Source organism: Lycium barbarum, chromosome 12 (genome assembly GCF_019175385.1).
Source record: "Lycium barbarum isolate Lr01 chromosome 12, ASM1917538v2, whole genome shotgun sequence".
In the NCBI taxonomy this organism is placed as follows: Eukaryota; Viridiplantae; Streptophyta; class Magnoliopsida; order Solanales; family Solanaceae; genus Lycium; species Lycium barbarum.
Window position 1 is genome coordinate 26,778,763 of NC_083348.1, and position 19,206 is coordinate 26,797,968.

General features: G+C 37.7%; 1 protein-coding gene across 1 annotated transcript; it reads right to left on the reverse strand.

The window, feature by feature from the left end:
- Positions 1–6,499: 6,499 nt before the first annotated feature.
- Positions 6,500–11,500, reverse strand: LOC132624175 (uncharacterized). The gene is made up of 7 exons (XM_060338993.1): positions 11,397–11,500; positions 11,166–11,350; positions 10,380–11,105; positions 7,573–8,059; positions 7,188–7,287; positions 7,091–7,145; positions 6,500–6,924 (listed from the first exon to the last, which is right to left on the reverse strand). The coding sequence occupies exons 1-7, from the start codon at positions 11,498–11,500 to the stop codon at positions 6,500–6,502; spliced, it is 2,082 nt and encodes a 693-aa protein (XP_060194976.1).
- Between the last annotated feature and the right edge of the window lie 7,706 nt (positions 11,501–19,206).

Genomic DNA, 19,206 nt, shown 5'->3' on the forward strand with positions numbered 1-19,206 from the left:
GCATTATTGGTGAAATTGACTCAATAGGAAACTAAGGTCTAGTGGATAGACGCTTGTGAGTGAAGTTTCCAAACATTGAAGGATAAATTGATTTCGGCACCAGTCCTGACACTTCCAGAAGGATCTGGGGGTTATGTTATTTATTGGGATGTTTTGGGTTTCGGACTGGGTTGTGTACTAATGTAGCACGGTAAGCTAATTTCTTATGCTTTGAGGTAGTTGAAGAAACATCAAAAGAACTACCCAATCCATGACTAGAGTTAGCCGCGGTGATCCATGCATTGCAGATATGGAGGAATTATTTGTATGGCGTTCATGTGGATATCTATAAGGACTATAAGAGCCTTCAGTATATCTTTAGCAGAAGGAGTTGAATTTATGGCAGAGGTGATGGTTGGAATTATTAAAACATTATGATGTAAGTATCATGTATCATCCCGGACAGGCGAATGTAGTAGCCGATGCTCTTAGCCACAAGTCCATGGGAAGTTTATCTTATGTTCAACCAGAGAAAAGGAAGTTAGTTCGTGAGCTTCAGCAGTTAACTAGCTTAGGATTTTGATTATTTGACTCGAGCGATATAGGAGTCACAATTCAGGATACATCAGTCTCATCTTTAGTAGCTGAGGTGAAGGAGCGCCAGTATAAGGATCCTATATTAGTCCATTGTAGAGACACATCTTCTTATAAGAAAAAGTAACTATTCGAGGTTTTTGTAGGTGGAGTTTTCAAATATCTAGGCAAACTATGTGTTCTTGATGTTGCAGCATTACGTCGTCAGATTATGGGGGAGACTCATTATTCCCGTTATTCTATTCATCCAGGGACGATGATGATGATACTAACAGAGTCTATTGGTGGGATGGAATGAAGAAAGACATAGCAAAGTTCGTAGCCTAGTGTCCTAACTGTCAACAGGTGAAAATTGAGCATCAGAAGCCTGGCGGGGTATTGCAAGCTATCGAGATTCCAACTTGGAAATAGGAACCAATTAATATGGATTTCATTACAGCCTTTCCCTGTTCTCAGCTTAAGTTTGATTCCATATGGGTGATTATTAATAGACTTACAAAATCAACTCATTTTCTGCTTGTTAGGACTACTTATTCAACTAAGGATTGTGCGAAGCTTTATACCAAGGAGATAGTCCAACTTCATGGTGTCCAAGTACCCATTATCTCGGACAGGGGAGTGTGGTTTACAGATAATTTCTGGAAATCCTTTCAGAAGTGTTTAGGGACTCAAGTGAATCTTAGCACAACATTTCATCCCCGGACAGACGGGAAAGCTGAGCGTACTATTCAGACCCTCGAGAAAATATTAGAGCCATGTGTATGTTAGAATTTAGAGGTAGCTGGGATGATCGTTTGTTGCTTATTGAGTTTGCGTATAATAATAACTATCATTCGCCAGATGGCCCCGTATGAAGCTTTATATGGGTGAAAGTGTAGATAGCCTATCGGATGGTTTGAAGTGGGAGAATCTAAATTTGTAGGGCCAGATTTGATTCAACAAGTGATATCATAACCCTTCAGTAGCTCCATCCACCTACGTTGGCTAGAATTTAGATCCCTCTAACTGAACACGTGCTGAAGGCCATAATGATCGGTAAATACCTCATAATGGACCCTATATAAATAATGCCTCCAAATTCTTAGAGCGAAGATTACCGCTGCCAACTCCAAATCATGAGTAGGGTAGTTTTTCTCATGGATATTCAATTTCCTAGAAACATATGCATTGACCTTGCCTTCTTGCATCAACACGACGCCTAACCAATCACGGGTCGCATCATAATACACTGGGATTGTTTTTTGAATGAAAACCACCACTCACAGTTTGGAAGTGATTTATTAAAATAGAAAGTTTTCTGTACTGGCAAAGAAAAAAAATAAACAAAATTCAGAAAAAATGGTAGTAAAGGTGTAGACTACATTAGAAGAATGTATAGAAGCTTGTCTACTACAGATCCTCTGGCCTTGACTTGATACCATCTCAAACACCTATAAGCTCTCACCAGGTGCTATGGTTCAAAGTCTGATGAATTAAGATTCAGGCTTCCAGGATGGAGTAGGATTCTTCCATCATTTCTTCAAATCCAGCTGTTATCTCCATGACATTATTTTATACTTTGTTTGCCATTTTCTCTAGTTTTCCTAATTGAACAGATCTTTAGAAGTATTAAAAAATAATGAGCATGTAAACATGCTAATATCACTCTTGTAATCCTACCAAAAACATTTTCATTCAAGTATATGCTGCTACTCATGGCATGTGTAACTGCAGCCTTTATGCTGCTACTAAACTACAATGCTGCTGTTAATCATTTGGGACGTGATAATCCTTAGCTTGCCTAATTCTCATGTATAGTATTTGTGCCTTCTCTATGTTAATAATTTTCCTTGCTTTCATAGGAAGTGAATTGATACTGTCAAACTAATGAACACCTGCAAAATCAAAAACACAGTTAGTTAAAAAATCAGCCAGGCCATTTCCTTCTCTCAGAATATACTCTACCCTTACTTCCTTATCCCTTCTCAATCTTGAGATAACATTTATGATCATTGATGTACACCATAGAACCTCCCACTATCCTGTTAAGATCATTTTCATTGAGTTTGTTTCCATCACTACTGATAGCAAACTATGTGCAACACAATATTTGAGACCCTCCTGCAATGCCATTGCTTCAGCCACCAAGTTTAAACCATCTGAAAATCTTCTAGCTGCTGCATATTGTAAATCACCTGCTGCATTTCTAATACAAAAGGCCACAGAACTTGGTCTCGAATTTTCTCTAGAAGCACCATCAAAGTTACATTTGAACCAACCTGGCATAGGAAATTGCCATTTCACTATCTTGCTCACAATTCTTGGCCTGTAGCTTCAAAAACTTGCAGGATTTGAGGAATGCATCTTGGTAGGCTGTGCTACTATGGAAACCTCAGTATGTACATTTGATATATAATGATATTGATCTCATAAATCACCTTGTTGATGGACATCTTCCCACCATGTAAAACTATATTCCTCCACTTCCATATCTACCACATTGTAACCATTGGAATAACTCTGAATATAGTTTTGAACTTTGAGGGACAATCAACATTCCATCATACCGGTAGAACTTGCTTGACTTGTTGACCTGTATTGTGATGCCTACAACAGCTTCAACATATGTCAAAACTTTTGTAGCAACAGATGATCCACAGTTTGATATTTTCTATGATCACAGCAATAACATCTTGCTTCAGTATCTATCCCAATCCTTGTTACTACCTGTCCAACTGGTATTTTAAACTTCCATAGCCTCCAAAAAAAGAAAGATATCTTAAAAGGTACTCTGATATCCATATGTTCTTAAACACGTTTCCTTAGGATGTCATGCATGCTTATATATATATATATATAGCTATTTCCTCACACCAACCGCGCTATAGTCAACCGAGTACAACACCTATTATGCATACCACTGTAGTTGGGTGCGGATAATACCAAGCCCATTATGGCCGGGTACGGATAACCTCGAGCCTATATTGCCGGGTACGCTATTATGATATATGTATATGTATGAAAATGTTGTTTTTTAAAAAGGAAAGCATGCGTGTCATCTGCCTTAAGGGGCATTCAGATGTGCAGGTTATCTCTCTTATCTCTTATTACTTCATATCTATATTTTGTTGTTTTCCATGCCTTACATATTCAGTACTTTATTCGTACTAAGATCCTTTTGTTTATGGACGCTGCGTTCATGCCCGCAGGTAGACAGGGAGACGGATTAGACCCGTTGGCTGCCTGCTCTGCAATTGTACAGGAGCACTCCATTTGTTCTGAACTTGCAGATCAGTGTGGTATGGTTCTTTTGTGTACATATGGGCATGGGGGGGGGGGGTCCTATCCCGTCCTTATTATGTTTTGCACTCCATGTAGAGGCTCGAATACAAATATGCACAGTTAGATATTCTAAGACCTTCTCGCTCCATATCTTGTTATATCATTTTGACAGCCTCGTCGGCTTGTATACATAGGTATAGTTTGATGATGCATATATATATATATATATATATATATATATATATATATCTTTGGACTGTGTCACTTAGAGCTTATGATGTTTATTAGGTAGCATGATGGCCCACTCAGGTATGATTATGTAACGAACGTATGTCATGTGGTGCTAGGTAGGTTAGCTCCGGGTGCCCCTTATGGCCCTTGGGTTGGGTCGTGATAGGAAGCTATCTCCTTAAACCTCAACTTTCTAACCTGCCTATCTAAGATCGCAATAGGCTCCTCTTCGTAGGCAAGATTCTCATCAAGCAACACAAAATTCCATCGGATGATGTAAGACGAATCTGATTGGTACCTCTTCAGCCTAGAAACATAGAAAACCATATCAACAGTTGACAGGCCTGGTGGCAAGGCTAACTCATAAGCAACCTCAACCTCACCAACACGATGGAAAATCTCAAATGTACCAATGTACCTTGGGCTCAAGTTGGCCCTTTTCCTGAAACCCTTTATGGGTGAAATCTTCAGAAGAACCTGCTTACCCTCCATAAACTCTAGATCCCGGACTTTCCGGCATGCATATATCCTCTGCCGACTTTAAGATGCCAGAAGCTTTTCTTTAATAAGCTTCCGCTTGTCTAAAGACTCTTTTAGCAAATCTGTACACCAACGTTGACCCTTAAAAACATCAAATCACCCAATAAGAGAACGACACCTCCTACCATATAAAGCCTCGAATGACGCCATATCACTATTTGAATGGTAGCTATTGTTGTACGAGAACTTTTCCAAGGGTAAGAGCTAGTTCCAATGACCACCAAAATCAATAACATAGGCTCTCAACTTATCCTCAAGCACATGGATTAGTCCGCTCAGACTGACCATTAGTCTGTGGATGAAATATGGTGCTAAGGTATAACTGAGTACCTAACTCTGCCTGTAACATCATCTAAAATTTGGAGGTAAACTGAGTGCCTAGGTCGAAAATGATAGAAATAGGAACCCCGTGCAATCACACTATCTCTCGTATGTAATTTCTGGCTAACTTATCTCCATTATAAGTAATCTCCTAGTCAGCCGATCAACAATAACACAAACTGAATCGAACTTACCCAGGGTCTTCAGAAGACCTATCAAAATATTCTTGGGAATCCACTCCCACTTCCACTCGGGAATGGGCATCCTCTGAAGCACACCACCAGGTCTCTGGTGCTCATACTTGACTTGCTGGCAATTCCCACCCTGACCAACGAAAACTGCAATATCTCTATTCATTCAACCCCAACAGTAGTGCTATCTCAAATCACGATGGAGGAATAGAATACATGGAGCTATGAACCTTATCCAATATGAATCAAATCAGACCACCCACACGAGGAACGCACACAAGTCCTTTGATCCTCAAATCCCATCATCATCAAGCGCGACCTCCTTGGCCTCAACTCTCAAAACCTTATCACGAATCGTACATAACTTAGCATCATCAAACTGCTGAGCCCTAATATGATCTAAAAGAGATGAACCCGACTCAACACACGATAAAACTCTTCCTGGATCTGAAATATCAAGACGCACAAGACAGTTAGCCAGAGTCAGAACCTCCGTGGCTAAAAGACGCTCTGAACCAATCAACCAAGCTAAATTGCCCATACTCACTGCCTTACGGCTCAATGTTTCAGCTACCACGTTAGCTTTACCCAGATGGTAAAGAATGGTGATATCATAACACTTCAGTAGCTCCATCCACCTACGTTGGCTAGAATTTAGATCCCTCTAACTGAACACGTGCTGAAGGTCGTGATGATCGGTAAATACCTCATAATAGACCCTATATAAATAATGCCTCCAAATCCTTAGAGCGAAGACTACCACTGCCAACTCCTAATCATGGGTAGGGTAGTTTTTCTCATGGATATTCAATTGCCTAGAGACATATGCATTGACCTTGCCTTCTTGCATCAACACGACGCCTAAACAAACACGGGACGCATCATAATACACTGAGATTTGTTTTTGAATGAAAACCACCAATCAAAGATTGGAAGTGATTTATAAAAATACAAAGTTTTCTGTATAGGCAAAGAAAAAGAAATAAACAAAATTCAGAAAAAATAATAGTAAAAGTGTAAACTATATTACAAGAATGTATAGAAGCTTGTCTACTGCATTTCCTCTGGCCTTGACTTGATACCATCTCAAACAACTATAAGCTCTCACCAGGTGCTATGGTTCAAAGTCTGATGAATTAAGATTTAGGCTTCCAGGATGGAGCAGGATTCTTCTATTATTTCTTCAAATCCAATTGTTATCTCCATGACATTATTTTATACTTTGTTTGCCATTGTCTCTAAAAATTGAACAGATCTTTAGAAGTATTACAAAATAATGAGCATGTAAACACGCTAATACCACTCTTGTAATCCTGCCAAAAACATTTTCATTCAAGTATATGCTGCTACTTATGGCATGTGTAACTGCAGCCTTTATGCTGCTACTGAACTACAATGTTATTGTTAATCGTTAGGGACGTGATGATCCTTAGCTTGCCTAATTCGCATGTATGGTATTTGTTCCTTCTCTGTGTTCCGAATTCGCCTTGCTTTCTGATACTGTCAAACTGATGAACACCTGCAAAATCAAAAACACCGTTAGTTAAAAAATCAGCCAGGCCAGTTCCTTCTCTCAGAACATGATACACCTTTACTTCCTTATCCCTCATCAATCTTGAGATATCATTTATGATCAATGATATACACCATGGAGCCTCCCACTGTCCTGCTAAGATCATTTTCATTGTCATAGAGTCTGTTTCCATCACTACTGGTAGCAAACTGTGTGCAACACAATATTTGAGACCCTCCTGCAATGCCATTGGTTCAGCCACTATGTTTGAACCATCTGAAATTCTTCTAGCTACTGCATATTATAAATCACCTGCTGCATTTCTAATAAAAAAGGCCACCGAACTTAGTATCTAATTTCCTCTAGAAGTACCATCAGAGTTACATTTGAACCAACCTGGCATAGGAAATTACCATTTAACTATCTTGCTCACAATTCTTGGCCTGTATTCTTCAGAAACTTGCAGGATTTGAGGAATGCATCTTGGTAGGCTGTGCTACTATGGAAACATCAGTCTGCACATTTGATATATAATCATATTGATCTCATAAATCAACTTGATGATGGACATCTCCCCACCATGTAAAACTGTATTCCTCCACTTCCATATCTACCACATGGTAACCATTGGAATAGCTCTTACTATAGTTTTGAACTCTGAGGGTCAATCAACATTCCATCATACTGATAAAAATTTGCTTGACTTGTTGAACTATATTGTGATGCCTACAACAGCTTCAACATATGTCCAAACTTTTGTAGCAACAGATTATCCATAGTTTGATATTGTCTATGATCACAGCAATAACATGTTGCTTCAGTATCTATCCCAATCCTTGTTACTACCTCTCCAACTGGTATTTTAAACTTCCATAGCCTCCAAAACAAGAAAGATATCTTAAAAGGTACTATGATGTCCACATGTTCTTAAACACATCTTACTTCGTTGCTTTTCTCCTAATAAGCTCCCCTGCAATTCCTATTGTGAATTTGTCTGATGGTGTCATCATCCATCTTGCCCTGTCCCATTCTTCTGTTGGTTCATGAAAGTGTAACTCCTCTAATATATGAACTATAAAGTCCATGGGAAATAATTTCTTCAATCTTCCTATGTCCTTAACTTCTTGCAGCATATGTTCTTTCACATCTTGAACACCATTATCTATCACAAAATCATCAGGAACAATGTGATATAAAGCCCCTAACTTTGTCCAATTGTCAAACCAAACATTTGTAGTTCCACTTCTTGGTTCCCACCATATTTCATGTTCTATATTATCTCTAGCCTCTAGTATTACTTTCCATAATTGAGAACCTCCTTTCCACTGAACATTCTCAGGACTGTGCCTTTTGTAGTATTTGATCCACACGTAGTTTGCCCATAGAGTATTTGTTGTCCTGAATTTCCACCAGAGTTTTGCACATAGGGCTTTAGATACATCAAACAATAATCTAAAGCCTACTCTTCCTTTCTCTTTTGGCATACACAAGTTCAACCATGGTGACTATTGCCTTCTTCTACCTTCCTCACTAATGTTCTAGAAGAATCTTGCAAATTTTTTATGCAAATCATTGGTAACATTTTTTTGAGGTTTGATAGCTGACAATAAATATATTGTCATGCTCATCAAGGCATTAGTGATCAAACAACTTTTCCTCCAAATGATAGTAATCTTCCTTTCCAAGTCTGCAGTTTATTCTTTACTTTCTTGATCAAATCATTTGAATCTGCTTTCCTCTTCCATGAGTGTGTGACAGGACAACCAAATATGTAAAAGGAAAAGTGTTGTAACACGCCTTACCTTTAAACTAGGCTATATTCATGATTCTAGACATAGACAACTTACGCCCCATAATACGGACTGTATTTCAGTATACGACCCGTATTGGAAATTGTAATTTGGCATCTAAATCAATGTTCATTCTAGAATTTGGCTTGGGAATATGTATTGTTAAATACGGATCATATTTTAAAATACGACCCATATTTGATGGTCATATTTGGGAAGGAGTGCTATAGTGTTTCTGTCCTGTTGAACATGCTTAATTACGATCCAGGTTTACGAACAGTAATTTAGAATGCGGACCGTATTTTTGTCCGTATTTCCCACTACGCACCAGAAACTATAAATACATGGTTTCAGTTCTAATTTTGATTTTTACAAGTCCCTAAATCCTAGAACGAAGGTATTCTTCTCCCAACAATCCAAAACATCAAGGTAAGTCAATCCAAGCCCTTCCAAATCAATTCTAACATGTGTTCTCATAATCTAACATTGTAATCATTGTTCTTAACATAGGCTTTTCAAGAAAATCAGTTTAAAGGTCTCAAGACTTAAACCTTGGAATTCTTCTTCCAAGATCAGATTTTTATTTCAAGCTTGGAGCATTACCAGGTATGTAGGGTTGCTATCTACGTGTGGGAACATCATTGTTCTTTCCCACGCTTCTTCTTCTTCTATAAAGTATGAAGCTTTACGAAAACTAGAGTTTTTAACCATGTTCATGATAACCCTAGTTCCATGCCCCATGTTATATTATGTATTAAATTGTTATAAATTCTTTATTGTGTTCTTGATATATCATTATGATTATTGAGAATCTGTCTGTAATCCATGAAAACGCATACCTTTCATTCCATGGGTTCTTACATGCAAGTTTATGAACTATTATGATATTTTCAAGAAAAGCTATATATGTTTTATAAGTTCATGCAAGAATAATACGAATGATATCCATGTACATGCAAGTTATGATTCATGAAAAGCCATGGGCAGCACGTGCCACTTATTTTCCATATTCATGTTTTTGGGAGTTGCATTAATTACCGAGAAGGCTTCAAACAACCTGAAACTACGTAGCCACCATAGGATGGGGATCGCTCCATCCATGCTTAGGACAATCTCTCATAATGACAAGATCCTTTCATAATATTATTAAATCTCATGTCCCTGGCAAGGTATGAGTGTTCTGCTTGTAGGACGCAAGTACCAGACCATGTTGTCGGTTATATTTACTGCTCTCCTTACTCACGATACTTTACACATGTTATATATGTGTATGTACTCATGTTCTTGATCATGTTTCAGTTCAGTCTATATTATGTTATTTCCATGTCCCATGTTATTTCATTCAGTTGCTTTACATACCAGTACATTCAATGTGCTGACGCCCCCTTTTATTGCCCGAGGGCCTGCATTTCACGATGCGGGTATGGATTTATAGGACGGCACATCTTCTTAGTAGGATTCAATTGTATCAGCCTATTTGTGAGCACATCTCATTCGGGGTTTAGTTAGTTATCTTTATTTTATTAGTTATTCATTTAAAGGTATGCTGGGAGCCTTGTCCCAGCAAGTGCATTTTCCAGTCAAGACTCATGATTAGAGGTTTCATAGACTAGTCAGTTTAGTTATGTTAGACATGCAAGGTGTTTAGCCATCTTTGGCTCAACTCATTTTATTTTCGCATTCATGTTATAACGAGTATTTTATTAATTTTTATGACTTCATGTGTGTTCTTCAAAGCCCGTCATGTTCTCATGTTATATTTCCTCTCATGTTATGCCTCATGATGATTTAGTAAGCCATGTGGTTTACTAGATCACATGCAGTAAGGCACCGAGTGCCGTGTTTCGCCCAAGCCATGGTTCGGGGCATGACAAGTGCCCCTTGAAAAACTAGTGATATTTTCCACTTGTTGTATCAACACATTAGACACTTTATTGTGGACATAGAAATAACTCTTACCTTTGTTAATAAGTTGGCATGATATCTGTTCATAGCCATGTAATACCCCCATAATCAGCTCCAATGTCTTAAAATCTGTAGATGTAAAAATTATTCTGTCATCTGCATTTGCTAGATGATTCAAATTTGTACTCCATTTGGGCATTCCATAGCTTCTAAAATCATTGTTCTCAAATAAAGAGTTCAATGGTCTAGATAGCACTTCAGCGGACAAAATGAACAAAGCAGGAGAAAGAGGATCTCTTTGTTTTACACCCCTTGTGGAGTGGAAAAAACCAGAAGCTTGGCCATTAAGAAGTATTGAATACCAGTTATTTGCTATTAACCTCCATACTATATCTATGAAAACTTTTGCAAATCCCATCTTCCTTAAAACTCTGATTAAGAACATCCATGAAACTCTATTATATGTTTTTTCCATGTCAAGTTTAAGCACTACATTAGCAGGTTTTCCCCTTTGTCTAATGTCAGTCACAACTTTTTGAGTTAGAAGGACATTTTCAATGATGCATCTGCCTTTGAAAAAACCAAATTGATTAGGGGATATTATAGAAGGTAAAAGACATTCAAGCTTATCTTGAACCATTCTTGAAATAACCTTGTTGATGAACTTACTTAGACTAATTGGTCTCACATCAGCAAATGTCTCAATGCTATTCTTCTTTGGTAATAGTATCAGGCTTGTATGTGTTATGGACTTGGGTAGTGTTTGCTCATCAAAGAAAGCTTTTACAACATTGTATAAATCAGCACCTATAATGTCCTAACACACCTGATAAAATATACCAATCATACTATCTAGACCACCAACACTATCTGCAGATAATTCAAAAACTGCCTTCTTCATATCCTCTAAAGTTGGCATTCTTACCAGCTGATTGTTAGTATCCTGGTCAACCATACTAGGAACATGTTGTAACAGATTAAAGTCTAATGGATCACCTTCTTGAGAAAACTGCTGCTGATAGAATCTACAAGACTCTTCTGCAAAAAGTGAATCTACGTCTAGCCATATACCTTCCTGATTCTAAATTCTTTTGACCTGCAAACCTTTTTCTCCTAACATTCACAATACTGTGAAAGTACCTTGTATTCCTATCTCCTTTAGCAAAACTTGTCATATGTGACTTCTATCTAAAAAATTCTTCCTCATAGTGAACATACTTCTTTAATTCTATTTGTGCTTGTTGCAGCACCATCCTGTTCATAGGAGAAGGATCATCCTCAAATAACTGTTCTTTAATTCTCACGACATCTTCCCATACTGTTAACTTCTTGAAAATATCACCAAAAGTTTCCTTACAAAATTTAGAGAGTACAAATTTCACATTCTTCAGCTTTAATTTAAAGCTAATAAAATCATCACCTTCAAAATCAATACTCCATGCTTGGTTAACCACCTCTAAAAATGATTCATGTTTTGTCCAAAACATCAAAAATCTGAAAGGCTTACTTAGGTGATGTGAAATTTCACCACAAGTAAGTAATAAAGTGCCATGATCAGAGCCAATTCTGGATAAATGTTCCACTTCAATATGTCCAAACTAATCCTGCAGTTTGGAGTTTGCAACCATTCTATCCAACCTCTTGAAAATGCAGTCACTACCAGCCCTCCCATTCCACTAAGTAAATAGACTCCCCTTGTAATTGATGTCAAATAGCTCACACGAATTAATGCAAAATGCAAAATCTTCATATTCATCTGGGAAGACAGGTAGACCACCAATATTATCATCTTCATTTATAATAACATTGAATTCAACCCCTACTAGCCAAGGAAACTCCATGTGATTAGCCAAACTATACAGACTATCCCATAAACTAATTCTTTCCAGATGATCACACTTTGCATACACCATTGTTACCGTCAGCGACTTATTCCAATCTTCAAAAAATAGCTTTACAGTTATTTGTTGGTCCAAAACCTGCATGATCTCCACATCCACATTAGCATTCACAAAGAACCATATTTTACCATTGCAATTGTAATGGGCATATCTCATGCCTAATGTCCTTCTAAATCTCTGAATATGCCTAAAGTGTTGAAAAGGCTCCATTAAAGCTATAATGGAAAATTTATGATGTCTGTGCAGCATTTGAACTCTGTGAAAAGCTTGTTGTGTGTTCACATACCTGATATTCCAAAAGAGTGCCTTCATCATCATTAGAAAATAGGCTTACAACCTCTCTTTGGTACTACTCTTGTAGGTAGAGTATCTATACTTGCTTGTTTCTTTCCCCTTCTTGGTACATTTCTGCATAGATCTTGGAGAGATGCCAACTTCTTTCACCACATGACAAAGGACCTACTCCATTAAAGCCTCTTCTACATTTTATTTGAACCTGCTTTGCCCTTATCGTGTTCCTCCTCAGTTCCAACATTAATATTATGAGAAATCACATGATGCAATTTCTTCAAAGATTGTTTTCTTTGATTGACCAGTTGTTGCACATTATCCTTTTCCACCTGTATAACTACCAATTAATGCATCTCCTCCCTCTCAGGAGGTAATCAACCAATACCTTTGTCATTGATTGAAACACTCAAGTTTCCATCCTTCATATGATTACCAAGATATCAATCAACCTCCTGTTGTTGAGACTGAAGACAAAAGTGGAGTACTTATTATATGACCTTCTTGACTATTTACAGAAGCTAACTCCGCCCTTGCATTCTCAACCCTGTCAGCACCATCTGTCTGCTTTCCTTCCTCAGTTGTAGCCATATTATGAGTTGCATCAATAGTCTCCCCTAGCCTCATTTTCTCATGTGCAATATCACCTTTCTGAACCCTTTCAGCAATAGGACTATCTTCCATCACAAATTCTGAGACCTCACCATCCTTAGTAACATTTTGGCTTATAGATTTCTCAACTACATTTTCCTTTGTAAGGTCCTTACACTTTTCAAGTTTGTCCTCTATATCTTTGTCAACATCATCTACTTCATCAGTAATGACAACTTCAACAACCTTCTCTCCCACACCGTGATGCTCATCCTTTGTTGCCTCATCTAATTGTTCTACATTTTGATCCATCTTTTCTTCTATATCATTGTTGTTATCTTCTCCATCATTGACTGCCACATAATATGTAACTGCTGTAGTTTCCAAGGTCTAAACATGCTCCTCCATATCTTTCTTACCAGATGATTCAATAGCCTCTCCTTTGCAATTTACTATCTCCTTGGATACCGCATTAGTATCATTGCAGCTTTCTCCTCCACATCATTATTGACTTCTTCTTCTGTGACTTTCTCTAGCACATCAAAATTGTTGTGTGTTGAAACTCCACCTTCATGTGCAAGAATACTCTTGTTCCTAGAAATATTTTCATCAGCAACATCATTACTTATTCTTTTCCCTTTGTGAGTAATTCCAGGATAAGTAATATCTTTCCCACTAGATGGAACCTTTGGCACATATTTTTGCACAGGATATCTCCATCCATGATATCTCCTCTGTCTTCCTTATGCAGAGGTTGTAGCCACGTTTGACACCTCCTCTTTCTCTTTCTCTTTCTTCCCTTCCGTTGCTGTTTCATTTTTGTCTGCCACCAATTCTGGATGCAAAGACATGACATTCCTCCATTGCATGGCCTTGAAACATGTATTCAGTGCAATACTTTGGTAAGTGATCATACTGAATTTTCACTTTCACCACACTAATCTCCTTAGTTTTCTTATCTTCAGTTTCCATCATAACAACCTTAGAAAGATTAGATAATAGAGCAAAAGTAGAAAAATGCTCTCTTCTCTCTCCATGCAAAACCCTAAAAAGTGAGCAAACCCTACAGAATGGCAGTGGCTGGCGGCCAGCCTCCAATGGTGGTTGTCCTGGAAAACGCCTCCTCCTCGTATTTTCCTCCATTACCTCAATCCCCAAACACAAAAACTACCACAAATCCTACTTTAAATGATCACAAAACCCTTGTTATCTATGCGGATGCTACAAACCCTAAGTTGATTAAGGAAGCCATGCAGACATCAAAACCTCATATTGAACCCATCCCCATCAAACCTGTGGAGATAAGAAAATGAAAGGCAGTGGTGAGATGGACAGAAGAGGAAGTTTCACGTATGAACTTGATAGAAGAACTCAACTATGCTGTAGTAGGGAAGTTTTCTCATGGTTGGCCTGATTTGGAAGAACTTCGTGTAGTGATGGCCAAGCAATGTGGGATTAAGAGAGATTGTAGAATAGGTCTATTACGACATAGACATATACTAATACGTTTTGAATTGCTGAAAGATTTTATTACAATGACATCTAAAGGTGTTCATTATATCAATTCAAAAGATGGATATTATTATCGTATGAGACCACTGATTTATGATCATAAATTCAGAATTGACGAGGAGACAACAATGGTTCTGGAATGGATTTTTTTCCCTCATCTCTTACCTACTTTTTTTGTCAAGGAAGCTTTGTTTTCATTGGCCTCAGCAGTTGGTAAGCCTTTACAATTATATTTTGCCACAATAAACAAAACCAGGCCTAGTTGTGCCAGGGTCAAGGTATTAGTTGATTTGGTAGCAGATCTGCTTGATTCTGTTAGTATGAAGATTATTGATGAAAAGTCTGGTGCAGTAAGATTTGTTGATGTGATTATTCAATATGATTTTCTTCCAAAATATTGTAAGAAGTGTAAGTTACAAGGCCACAATGAAGAGACTTGTAGAACTCTTCACCCAGAATTAAGGAAGAAATCTGAAGAGCTGGATGGTCAAGATAAAGGCAAAGAAGTAGATCAAGGAGATGGCAAGGGGACAATAGAGCAACAAGTGAAGCACAAATAAAATGAGTGGAACAAAATGAAGACTCCTATATTTATACCAGCAGGAAAAGTTTTTGGACATACTGTCAAATTAAATCCTATCAAAAATGATAGAGTTTTTACCATGGAGAAGAACCCTGAGAAATTTATGAATGGGAAGCCTGTAAATGATACTGATGTGGGGAAGAATGTTACTATCCAAAATAAACTCCAAGCGTTGATTGATGAGATTGCAAAAATAAAAGTGGAGGATGTTCATGCAGATCTAGAGCCACTTAACAAGAATCAGGAGAATCGGGATCAAGTCAATTCTGATCTGGTAAAAAATGACAAAGTTGTGGTACATCAGGTTACAGGTTTAGCAAGGTGTGAAGTGAATGACAATGGTATTGATGATCAAAACCAAAGTGAAGACCAGACTTTAGATGAGAAAAATACTGAGACTATTGTCAATATGGAGGAGTTTTCATCAGAGGAGGTTAGCAGGGAATTAGTGAATAATGATAACTCTGATAGGAGTCCTATTCATCAGTCATTGTCTCCTTCTTCCAAATGGGGAGACAGAGTTGATGAAGATTTGCAAGAAGTATTAGAGGAAAGAGAAGTGAGTGTTGACAAAGGATTGAAACAAAAGGAAGAAGTTGAAAGTATAGAAGAAGATTTTATTCAAGCAGATGTTGAATCAGGATTGACTTTGCCAAGGGAAGAAAACCAGGCTCAGAAGTCTGGTGTAGAAGACATTGAGGTTGCAGATGAAGTTCCACCAAATGATCAGGAGGTGATAAAATGGTATCCATCAAAAACCCCTGATGATCAAATTATTGAGAGTGATAAGGTGGATACTCAAAGTATGGAAGACAAGGGAAGCAGTTCAAGTGATTCAAGATTGAAAAATGGTTCTCCAATGAGGCATTTGCATGATTTGGTTCCACACAATATATCAGATAAGGAGAGGAGCCTATTATCATAAGACAATGCAATTTCTTTGATAGAAGACAAGGAAGAGAGCATGCAAGAATCTCCACTAATAGTGAAAAATTTGTCCCCAAAATCTATAGCAAAGCGTGGAAAAAAAGGAAAAAAGCAAGTGGAAGCACAAGTTTCAGTCAGAGTGATGCCAAAGAGGGGTGCTGCAAAATCCAAATGTAAATGATGATAAAAGCTTTTATATGGAATATAAGATCTGTTAGAACTCAGCAAGCATTTCACAGGCTTCAAATGTTGCATAGACATCATAAATTCACTTCCGTAGCTCTGATGGAACCTTTCCAACAGGCTAGGAATGTTGAAGTCTATAAGAGGAAACTGGGAATGAATATTGCTGGTGCAAATAGTACTGGCAAAATTTTGTATTTTATTGGGGCCAATGTAGATGTACAAGTTTTATCAGATACAGCTCAGCAAATCTCTTTAAAATTAGTGCTCCTTGATCAGAATATATCTTTGGTTATTACTTTAGTATATGCTAAATGTAATGAATCAGAGAGGTTGCACTTATGGGATGACATTTATCAGGTGGCAGACTCTATTAATCTTCCATGGCTTGTTGGAGGGGATTTTAACGTAGTTTTGCATGAAGATGAGAAGATAGGTGGGATTCCAATCCAACCTCAAGACTATGAAGATTTTGCTTTCTGTGTAAATTCCTGTGAATTGATGGAAACCACTTTCAAAGGCAGTCATTTTACTTGGTGGAATGGTAGAGGGGGTTCAGACTGCATCTTTGAGAGGTTGGATAGAGTTTTCATTAATCAACAATTTCAGCAATGGTTTGCATAGGTAGAAGTTGAACATCTCACAAGGACAGGTTTTGATCATGCTCCTTTGTTCATTACATTGGGAGATCAAAGTCAGGCATATATTAGACCATTAAGATTTCTGAAGTTTTGGACTGAGCATCAAGGCTTCTTGAACATAGTTAGGGATAATTGGTCAAGTAATCTGGATGGCAATCCTTTTATGCGGATTAAACAGAAACTGAAGCATATAAAAAAAATGTGTCTGCATGGAGCAAGGAAGTGTATGGGGATATTTTCAAGCAGCTGATTATTAGAGAAGAAAATGTGAGGATCAAATAAGAACTTTTTGAAGGGGATCCTTCTCCTTTGAACAGAATGGTACTACAACAAGTACAGGCTGAACTAAAGAAGTATTTGTATTTTGAAGAGGAATTCTGGAGACCGAAGGCTAATGTTAATTGGTTTGCTGAAGGGGATAGAAATACAAGATTTTTCCATAATCTGGTAAATGGTAGAAGGAAGAGGTTACAAATTAAAAGAATTAAGAATTCAAATGGAGATTGGGTAGAAGATGCTGATCATGTGGGAGTGAAGGCTGAAGAATTTTTCAAAAAATATTTTTCTCAGGTGTAAGAAACTACACATTTCAGCTTACTTAACAATGTTCCATCCTTAGTGTTTGAGGAAGATAATGAATTATTAGTTGATGTTCCTACTGTTGATGAAGTAAAACAAGTAGTTTGTGCTTTGAATGGGGATAGTGCTTGTGGTCCTTATGGATTAACATGCACTTTTTTTCAGATGTGCTTAATTGTTGGGCCAGATGTGCTTAATGTGGTTAAATCCTTTTATGAAGGTCACACTCTTCCTAAATCCATCACTCATAAAAATTTGGTTCTTTTACCAAAAAAGCATGATGTTCAGACTTATGCAGACATGAGGCCAATCAGCTTGAGTAACTTTATCAATAAAGTTATATCAAGAGTGGTTCATGGTAGATTGAAGGGCATCTTGCCAAGGCTTGTTTCACCAAATCAATCTGGTTTTGTGAAGGGGAGAAGCATTATTGAGAATGTTCTTCTAACTCAGGAAATAGTCACAGATATAAGGAAGAGAGGAAAACTAGCAAATGTAATCATCAAGTTAGATATGGCAAAGGCCTATGATAGTGTGTCTTGGTTGTTTTTTATGAGAATTCTTCACAAGATGGGTTTTTCAGATAGTTTTGTGGATATGATTTGGAGACTTACAGCTAACAATTGGTATTCTGTGATGATCAATGGTCAGCCACATGGATTTTTTCATTCAACAAGATCGGTCAAAAAAGGTGACCCTCTATCTCCAGCACTATTTATACTATCTGCAGAAGTTCTTACAAGGGCCTTGAACAGCTTGTTTGATGATCCAATGTATAGAGGTTTTGTCATTCCTAAATAGTGAGCAGAGCTAAATCATCTGGCATATGCAGATGACACCATAATGTTTTCCTCAGCTGACAGATACTCATTGAAATTAGTAATGGAAGTTTTGCTAAATTATGAGACTGTCTCAGCGCCAAGAATGAACAGAGATAAGAGTTGTTTTTACATATATAAAACCTGTGCAATGAGTCTAGTTCAAGATGTGACACAAATCACTAGTTTTACAAGAGGTGAGTTTCCATTCAAGTATCTAGGATGCCCAATATTTCATAGCAGAAAGAAGAAAGCATATTACAATGATCTGATAAAGAAGGTGAAAGACAACCTCCAGAATTGGAAAGGCAAGTTGATGTCTTTTGGAGGTAAAGTTGTGCTCATCAACAGTGTTCTTCAAAGTATGCCAATGTATTTGTTGTCTGTAATGGTCCCTACAAGGTACACTATTCAAGAGTTACATAGGGTATTTGCCAGGTTTTATTGGAGTAACAAGGAAGATAAAAGGAATAGACATTGGGCCTCTTGGTTAAATATGTGCTATCCAAGACAAGAAGGTGGCATGGGATTCAGATCTCTATTTGATGTTTCAAAAGCACTCTTTGCTAAGCTATGGTGGAGGTTGAGGACTAGCTGCACTTTATGGTCCACATTTATGTGGAACAAATATTGCAAAAGGCAAATTCCAACTCTGGTAAGGTGGAAGGGAAGATCTCAGCTCTCGAAGAAAATACTAGAAGCCAGGGATGATATTGAACATGCCATTTGGTGGGAGCCTAGAAATGGCTCATCTAGCTTCTGGTTTGATAACTGGACTAGGATAGGTCCTTTGGTTAAGCTGATTCCTGCTGGTTTTCAACTCAATGAAGATATTGAAGAAGTAAATGAAGTTATGAC

What these genes read in the sequence shown, in the direction of transcription:
- LOC132624175 (XM_060338993.1), bottom strand. Translation starts at nt 11,500, where the DNA reads ATGACAAGTTTTGCTAAAGGAGATAGGAATACAAGGTACTTTCACAGT. An exon ending in AAGAATTTAGAATCAGGAAG is followed by an intron (nt 11,351 to 11,396) that starts GTATATGGCTAG and finishes AGAGTCTTGTAG; the next exon opens with ATTCTATCAGCAGCAGTTTT. An exon ending in ATGCCAACTTATTAACAAAG is followed by an intron (nt 8,060 to 10,379) that starts GTAAGAGTTATT and finishes ATGTATCTAAAG; the next exon opens with CCCTATGTGCAAAACTCTGG.